Genomic DNA, 9286 nt, shown 5'->3' with positions numbered 1-9286 from the left:
CATCCTCCCCAAGCTGTGTGACCTTGTGTGACCTCACACAAGTTCTGGACATCTCAATTTCCTCTCCAGGGGAACAATCGCCACCTCCCTCCTGCAGCTGCTGATGCAGAAAGGACACAGGCAACGGGGCTGGTAAACCATGACATCCTCCATGAATTCGAGGTCAGGCCTTATCACCAGGCAGCCAGTGACATAAGCAGTCCCTTTCTTTTATCTGCTGTAAGTATGCGTCATTCGTGCAGCAAGGAGGAAATGAACTGGACCAGCACGGCTGTGTTTGGGGGTGTGCTGGTCAGGGGAAGGAGTCTGCAGGCTCTATGCTCTTTAAATTGAGGTGCACACATAGGAAAGGGCATAAATCTTGTGTATGACTCGATGCGTTTTTCCCAATGTGTGTACCCATGCAACCACCACCCACCCAGAGCAAGATCAGGAACACTTTTGTAACCCCAGAAAGTGTCCCCACTTCTCCGTCCTCCCAATCACTACCCTTGTCCCCTTAATTCTAACACCATAAAGTTTTGTTTCGTTTTTGCTATAGGGTACGTGCATTCACCAGAGTGAGAAATCAGCCCCCACGAGGGATGGCCATGCCACAATCCCTTCTCCTTTCTCCTCTCAGAATTTTGGGCACACACACACACATACTTTGTATGTTTCTCAAGTCACCGGATCTGGGACTCAGAATATGAAGTCAGCCATGTGGGATCCAGCTGCCTTAACCACACCACCGGCAGGCCCCACCACAGGTAGATTTTACAGGTTCTTGAGCTTGATATAAAAGCAATCATAACCTATATCCCTGTGTCTGGCTTCTCTCACTCCATGTTTTTGAGATTAATCCATGATGTTGCAAACACTTCATCCTATCGCTGTGCAGTTCCCGTGGTATACACACACACTACAATTTACCCGTTCTCCTCTTTGTAGACCGCTGGCTATTTCCAGTTTGTAGCTATTATAAGCTATGTAGCTATGAATATTCTGGTGTGTGTGTGTGTGTGTGTTCGCGTATATTTGCCATAGGGCACGTGTGCTATGTTTCTGTTTCTTTCCTCACTGAGTGAAAACACACACACACTCCAGAGAGAAACAGGGAGAGACAGTGAGAGGAAACGTGAGAAATCACCCCCCAGGGGTGATGGCCATGCTGCAATCCCTTCTCCATTCCCCTCCTGGGATTTTGGGCATGCACTCATACGCCGTAATTCCTTCTCCATTTCTCCAACTCATTGGGATTTTGGGTGCACACATACACATGCCCAGCATGTTTTCAAGTCATTGGGGTCAGGATTTGAGCCACTAGGTTATGGAGCCAGACCTCACTGGGTTTTTTTAACTTCTCCTCCTGTAATCTCCTCCCTTCTATGGAATTCAAATTCTAGCTCCAGAAATCTGGAGTAAGAAAATAAATGTTCTTTAAGGTTCTGTGCATGTGCGTATTCCTAAGGAGGTGTACAGACAGAGATGTGTGTGTCTGTGTGTGCATGTGGGCAAGCAAATGCATCAGTGTGGATATGTCTGTGTCTGTGTCTGTGTCTGTATGTGTGTGTGTACATGTGAAGTGTGTATAAGGTGTGTGTGTTTTCACTCAGCCAGGAAAGAAGAAAAATACACTCTCCCAGCAAGTGGCAGGCCCTAGGGACACAATAGGTGGGTGACACTTAGGCTATCCCCCTTGATAGACCACCCACCTTCCCAGAGGTTCAAAAGCAGCCATCCCAAGGGCCAGACCCATAGCCCTGAGGTCATGTGACACGGTGAATAATGATATATCAAGGCCAGGTGGTAGTGCAAGGCTAACACAATTAGAACCACCTGGGAAAGGTACTGGGTTCAAATCCCTCCCTGAGCTTGCCAGCAGGCACATGCATGTACCCGTGATCCTAGCTGGCTAGGGCTATGTGTGGACTGCTGTGGAAGACCCTGTTGCAGGTGCCTCTGCCTCTCTCTCTCTCTCTCTCTCTCTCTCTCTCTCTCTCTCTCTCTCTCTCTCTCTCTCCATCTCCGTAGCTCAAAAATTGTAAATAAACTTTACAGTAAAAACTTTTAATGAGCATCTCTGAGCTTGGTGTGGAGCTGCACTGATGTCCCCTCCCACAGAACTCACACAGCCTGTCATCCAGTTAAGTTCGAGAAGCCCTGCAAAGGTCCTGGTGGAGCAGGAGCTGGGCGGTGAGGGCCCCAGCAGGAAGGTGAACACCAGGCAATTCATGACGATTGGGGTGAAGGGATCCCCCTTCCAGTAAAGGCAGGCCCATCCCCTTGTGGTGGCACAGCCAGGCCACACTCCTGCCTCACCCCCTCACTCAAAGGGGGCACAACTAAAAGCACACAAACACACACACTGAGACTGAAGAAAATCAGAGAAGCTGAGGAGCAAGGGGAAGGTAGCCTCTTTTATTATCCAAAAATGTAAATTATTGAAGGCACTTACAATACCAAGGCAGGAGAGGAGGGGAGGCACGGGAGGTCATTGGGGGTACGAACACAGAGGTAAATCCCCCGCCTGGCATGGAGGAAAGGAAAAGCTACAGGACCGGATTTGAAGCCAGTCGGGTGTCTAGTTCTACAAAAAATGAAAATCCATTCCAAAAGGAAAAGAAAGAACACCAAAAAAATCCATTCTACAGAGGGTGGGGAAGTTAGGAGCACAGGCAGCGAGGGTCAGGGATGGGCAGTCACAAGTTAGTGGTTCTTTAAGGAACACGCTTGGCAGTGAGGACAGCCCTCAGGTCCCCTGCTGGAAGAGGTCTCGGTACATCTCGATGAGCCGGGCAGCCTCCCGCTGACCTGAGAGCAGAGCACCATGGGTAGTGGAGTAGTACTTGCGGTGGGTGGCCTCACCTGAGAACAGCACCTGCATGGGCTGGGTGAGAAAAAAGGAGTTGAGAATAAAGGAGCAGCAGAGATTAAGAGGCTCCCCACCTGTCCCAGAACCCCATCTTTACAACAGATCAGAGAGGACTGGTCAGACATCTGAGATGCAGGTATTGCTGCTTCCATGACATGAGGCATTGCCCATCCACCTGGCCACCTTCCCCTGCGTCTTCCTCAAATATCCATGTCTCAGTTCTTTCTACCCTGAGGCTGTTGCAAGTCTTCACTCTGCAGTTTCAAAGACTCCTAGTGCCTCTTTCTAGTGAACTTTGGGCAAATGTTTTAACATGCCTAAGCCTTGGTTTTCTTACCTGCCAAGTCAGTTTATACCACCTACTTCTATTGGTGGTTGTAAGGGTGAAGTGAAACCATGTCTCTAAAATACTTAGAACCAGGAAGAACATGAGCACTCAATAAAGGTAGGTGGTAATTTAACAAACCTTTCTGGAGCCCCTGTTAAGGTCCAGGGACTCTTCTGGGCACTTGGAAGATAAAAGGTGACCAAGCTGTTGCATTGTGGAGCTTCCATGCTGGTGGGAAAGCCAAACACGAAACCCAATTACTAAACAGCATCATGGGTGATGTGATGGGTGGGAGTTTAGATGAGGCACTGAGAGCCCAGAAAAGAGGCTCACTGTCAGAAAAAAACCCCAAAGCTATCCCAGAGGACAGGACCATTGGACTCATTCTTGGGAGATGATCAGTGACTAAACAGCCAAATATATTTCAGACAGAGGAAGAAGTAGGGGCAAAATGCACCAAGGCAGGCCTTGCTTGGGGGAGAGATCATTGTGGCACATCCAGGACTCAACCTTGAGAAAGCAGGCTCCCTAGGTGAGAGCCAACCAAAGTGCAAGTGCTTGTATCCCACACTTGCATGTGGATTTTACCCCAGGCCCTCTCACACTGAGTGTGCAAGACACCAGCTGTGGAACCTGACTCAATGCTGCTTTTAATCCAGCAGTTCTGGGGTAGGCCGAGAGTCAGCACTTTAATCACCTTCCAGGTGGTCCAGACCTCCCACACTGAGAAGTGGGTCTGTATTCCACCAACAAGGAACCCACAAAGATTGCTAAACTGAGAAAGGGTGTCTGTATTGTGGCAGAGTGCAAGCCACCTACTTCACATCCACATATTCTCCTTCTCGTCAAAGCCCTGATGTTTAACTGGGTCTAGTGTCATACAACAGAAAAACGATGTGCCTAATCTCTCTAGCAGTTAGGTGTAGTCATGTGTCCGCGTTCTAGTCAATGAGCTTCAAGTGCACTGTTGCTTAGAGACACCTGACTCAGCTCCAAAGGTCCACCTCTTTTGTCCATCTGCCTTTCTTCCTTCCAGCCTAAAATGCAGATGTGAGAGCCGGGGCCTCTACAACCCTTTTGGACCACAAAGTAGCCTTGAAGATAGAAAGCCAGGTGTTAATGATACCAGGTCCTGACACCTGCTCAGAATTTCCTGTTGTCTCATGGAAGTAAACGTTTGTCTGGTTTAAGCCAGTTATTTTTGTCTTGCTTTGCTGTTTCAACATCAGACCTTTTCTCTTATGATCCTGGAGAACAACCAGGCAGGCACAGGCACACTGGTTGACTGAAATCTTCACCAACTATACCAAGGGATTGTTTTAAATATAATTATGCTGGGATTTTCACATTTATTATATGTGTATACATGGTGGGAGAAACTTAAAATCTACTTTATGGGGTTAAAAATGTATTTTTTTTTTTCAGATTGACTTTTAGTATAGAATTGACATAATTTGGGGGAGAGTCAGTACTCCTGATTTTATTTTCTAAAACATTAGGAAAACACTTCCACTGAATCAGGGCTGTCCAACAGAATTTTCTATGATTTCTAGAACATTTCTAGAACTTGGGGGAGAGATCATTGTGGCACATCCAGGACTCAACCTTGAGAAAGCAGGCTCCCTAGGTGAGAGCCAACCAAAGTGCAAGTGCTTGTATCCCACACTTGCATGTGGATTTTACCCCAGGCCCTCTCACACTGAGTGTGCAAGACACCAGCTGTGGAACCTGACTCAATGCTGCTTTTAATCCAGCAGTTCTGGGGTAGGCCGAGAGTCAGCACTTTAATCACCTTCCAGGTGGTCCAGACCTCCCACACTGAGAAGTGGGTCTGTATTCCACCAACAAGGAACCCACAAAGATTGCTAAACTGAGAAAGGGTGTCTGTATTGTGGCAGAGTGCAAGCCACCTACTTCACATCCACATATTCTCCTTCTCGTCAAAGCCCTGATGTTTAACTGGGTCTAGTGTCATACAACAGAAAAACGATGTGCCTAATCTCTCTAGCAGTTAGGTGTAGTCATGTGTCCGCGTTCTAGTCAATGAGCTTCAAGTGCACTGTTGCTTAGAGACACCTGACTCAGCTCCAAAGGTCCACCTCTTTTGTCCATCTGCCTTTCTTCCTTCCAGCCTAAAATGCAGATGTGAGAGCCGGGGCCTCTACAACTCTTTTGGACCACAAAGTAGCCTTGAAGATAGAAGCCAGGTGTTAATGATACCAGGTCCTGACACCTGCTCAGGATTTCCTGTTGTCTCATGGAAGTAAACGTTTGTCTGGTTTAAACCAGTTATTTTTGTCTTGCTTTGCTGTTTCAACATCAGACCTTTTCTCTTATGATCCTGGAGAACAACCAGGCAGGCACAGGCACACTGGTTGACTGAAATCTTCACCAACTATACCAAGGGATTGTTTTAAATATAATTATGCTGGGATTTTCACATTTATTATATGTGTATACATGGTGGGAGAAACTTAAAATCCACTTTATGGGAGTAAAAATGTATTTTTTTTTTTCAGATTGACTTTTAGTATAGAATTGACATAATTTGGGGGAGAGTCAGTACTCCTGATTTTATTTTCTAAAACATTAGGAAAACACTTCCACTGAATCAGGGCTGTCCAACAGAATTTTCTATGATTTCTAGAACATTTCTAGAAACGATCTATAGTGACGCAATGGAATATGGTAGCCACTAACCACATGTGGCTATTGAACTTGAAATGTGACTAGTGTAAGCCAGAAACTAAAGTGTTCATTTATTAGTTTAAGTTTTAACTAATTTATTTAAATTAAATGAAGCTAATGGCTACCATACTGGCCAGCATAGCATGAAACAGCTCTGTTTTCAGACCCTGAGGAAAGGATTTAAAGTTTGATTTGATTCCATTTTTTTTTTCTTCCAAATGTTAAAGTGCACATTTTTTCTTGCTTGCTTTCTCACATGGGAGCTACTCCATTTCTGACTCACCTTAGCACCACTTAGGGAACACCACCTTAGCCCTCCTCACGCTGTATCAGACACACACACAAGATACCTACTCTCCTCCCAGCCCTCCTTCCTCTCCCTGCACACCCCACACTCACTCACTCTCTCTCTCACCAACCCCCACACTCACCGCCGTCTTAGAGCTCTCCGTGTAGGGCAGGGGCTTGGCCAGCTTCTCCACGTCTGCCCCGCTGGAGCCCACTTGCGTGTATGAATAGGAGCCTCGGAAATAGGGGTTGCTGCCCCAAGATGAGCGTAGGATACGCCGAGGTTTTGGAATGTTGGGGTTCCCTGTTGGGGAATGAGAAGAGCCAGGAAAAAGAGTAAGAAGTCGGTGCAGCAGGAAGACATCCATGAATGGACAACCCACATTGCACGACCAGGGCAGTCAACTAGGCTGCCAGGGATAGGCATGGGAGTCGAGGAGAGAGCCTGGGACTCAAACTATGCACCACCACCCCCACCTCCTCATGACTCCCAGCAAAATTTTCCATCTCTCAGGGTCTTCCTTTTCCTATTTTCAAAAACATCATTGTTAAGACACTGCTAATTCTGTAGGTGGAGGCCACATGGGAAGCCCAGGCTCAACTCCCAGTGCACCTTTTGTTTTTCTCAGTTGCTGGTGGGTGTGTGTACTCGCAAGAGAGGGGTGGAGAAGCGCCCCCCAGTGGGGCATGGTCACATTGCAATCCCAATCCCTTCTCTTTTCCATTTCTCCATACCATTGAGATTTGGGGCATGTACGCTCACATACCCAGTATGTTTTTCAGGCCTCCAAAGTGGGGATTCAAATCCGCTGATCATGTGGGATCTGGTTCCCTTAACCCCTAGGTAGGCCACTGCCTGCCCCCAAGTCCACTTTAAAATAAAAAAGAATTTAAAAATCCAGGCATGGTGGGGCTTGCCTGCAGTCCCAGCTACTCCAGAGGCTGAGGCACAAGGATCAAGGCAGAACAACATTCTTTCTCTATCAGAAAAATACTGATAATCATATTTCTGCTTCTGTTTTAAGAATTATTTTATTTAACTTATTTATTTACTTATTTATTTTAATTTGACCAGAGAGAAAGAGAGATAATGAGAAAGCAAGCTGCCAGGTCCAGGACTTGAACCGCAGTCAGCCATGTGGGAGTATAACAACTTTAACCTCCATGCCACCTGCCACCTTGATGGCATCAGGAATTCTTTATTTTCCCCCCCAGGTTTTTATCACAGGGCACGTGCACTCACAGGAAAGACAGTGAGAGGGAGAGCAAGAAATCAACCCCACAGGGGTGGCCACACCACAATCCTTTCTCCATTCTCCTCCCAGGGTTTTGAGCACTCATACACACGTGCCTAGCCACCATGATCCACAACTGGAACCACTATTGGCCATGTGGGAGCCCATCACTTTAACTACCAGGCCACCTACTGGCCTCTAACATCTGGAATTCTTAAAGAGGCCCTCCTGGAATAGTGAGTGGAAATTGCTCAACTAAAACAATTGGCATCAAACACAAACTCAACGCTAAGCAAGACAGTGTGAATAGGAAAAAGACGATGGGCAGCCACATCTGATTTTTCTGCCAGCCGCCCTCAGGAAGAATAAAGGCTGCACGTGGTTCTGAGTGTTTGATGCTCCAATCCCACAGTGCCTGAGGCCCAGGTGGTGCCTGGTAGGAAGCTCCTGGCAGGTGCAGCCTCCCCACTTCACCAACAGATGAGGACTGCTGGGCGGAAGCCCCAGGACGTAGGGCGCACCTGTGAACTGGCGCAGCATCTCCGTGCAGATCTCGGCCACTGCCTCGTCGTCGCACTTCTCCATGACGAGGGCCTCCTCCCCGCAGATCCAGCCACTCAGCACGTGGCCATAGCGCTCGGGCGGGTAGAGGACATCGAAGCCGCAGATCTTGCGGTACCAGAGCTCGGGCGGGTAGGTGAGAGTGCGGCTCTCAGCCTCGTCCTCCCAAACGAACTGCAGGCTGTTGCACTCGGGGCCCCAGAAGGGCTCCTCAAACTCGAGAAAGATCTTGTCGGTGGTGCCGATGCCCAGGCGGTGGATGGCAGCCACCTTCTCCGTGGGCAGGCCTGGGCGGAAGAAGTTGGTGTACTGACGTTTGAGCACACCCAGCGAGACGGTCACGATCACGTGGTCTGCGGGGATCACCTCGCAGTCCTCGCACTCCACCACCACTGGCCACTGCCCGTCCTCGTTCCACCTCTGCCCCCTGGACTCCTCTCTACCCTGGCCGCCCTCCCCAGTATCGTGATTATGGTTGCCCTCTTCCCGGGGCTCAATCTCAGGACCCCGGTGGCGGGCTGAAGCCTGGTCCCAGTGGATGCAACGGACAGGCTTCCCCAGCTGGATGACGTGAGCTGGGATGCCCTCTGCCAGCAGCTCCACAACCCGCAGGAAGCCAGAGGGGATGATGTGGTGGGCTCCAGGGATCTCCGTCCACTCCCCGAAGGCGCTCAGGGACACATCGTCCATGCTGTGTGAACTGCTCTCACAGCTCTCCACCTGAGGGACCCGGAGAGAAGCCAGGTGACCACGCTGCTGGGCAGGGGTAGGGACAGGACCTCCCAGCAGCACAGCCCTCCCCTGACCCAGGCTCAGCCAGACCCAGTTTTCCTCGCTCTGGTACCTGTCCTCCAGGGCCAAGATACCTTCAGGTACTGCTGGATCATGGCAAGCTTCAGGCGCTTGGTGGCCTCTGGGTCGTCAGGGTCATCCCTTATGCGGTTGCGTACCTCCTCCCGGGTGAACACTCCCACACTGTTCTGACTTTCAGCATTGACTGGTTTACCATGCCGGAAGAACTCCTGTGTCAGGTTATAGACCTGCCAGAGAGACACACTCGCATGTCTTACCTCCATTCAAACAGAGGTCCTGGGACCAGCAGATAGCATAATGGTTACATTGCTGGACTCCCACGTAGTTGACCGCAGTTCAAGTCCTGGAATCCCGTGGCTTAAAACACACTGGACTTGGGGCCAGCAGGTGGCATGGTGGTTAAAGGCACTGGACTCCCACATGGCCAACTGCAGTTCAAGTCCTGGACCTGGTGGCTTGCTTTCTCACTTTCCTTCTCTCTCTCTCTCTCTCTCTCTCTCTCTCTGTCTGTCTGGTCAA

General features: G+C 49.1%; 1 protein-coding gene across 4 annotated transcripts in view; it reads right to left on the bottom strand.

Moving 5' to 3' along the window:
- Window positions 1-2373: 2373 nt before the first annotated feature.
- Window positions 2374-9286, bottom strand: part of SMOX (spermine oxidase) — a 41434-nt gene continuing 34521 nt past the window's right edge. For 3 of the 4 annotated variants that reach the window (XM_027766453.1, XM_014582306.2, XM_027766454.1), the window contains 5 exons: window positions 8821-8994; window positions 7915-8674; window positions 6302-6462; window positions 3321-3410; window positions 2374-2869 (listed from right to left, as the gene is read on the bottom strand). In XM_027766453.1, coding sequence (XP_027622254.1) covers window positions 2732-2869; window positions 3321-3410; window positions 6302-6462; window positions 7915-8674; window positions 8821-8994 — 1323 coding nt within the window. In that variant the 3' untranslated portion in view covers window positions 2374-2731. The remainder of the gene's footprint in view (window positions 2870-3320; window positions 3411-6301; window positions 6463-7914; window positions 8675-8820; window positions 8995-9286) is intronic. The other variant, XM_006163976.3, reaches the window with a different exon arrangement.

This window comes from Tupaia chinensis, unplaced genomic scaffold, assembly GCF_000334495.1.
Source record: "Tupaia chinensis unplaced genomic scaffold, TupChi_1.0 Scaffold143574_1, whole genome shotgun sequence".
In the NCBI taxonomy this organism is placed as follows: domain Eukaryota; kingdom Metazoa; phylum Chordata; class Mammalia; order Scandentia; family Tupaiidae; genus Tupaia; species Tupaia belangeri.
This window is presented reverse-complemented; position numbering and strand designations above follow the sequence as displayed.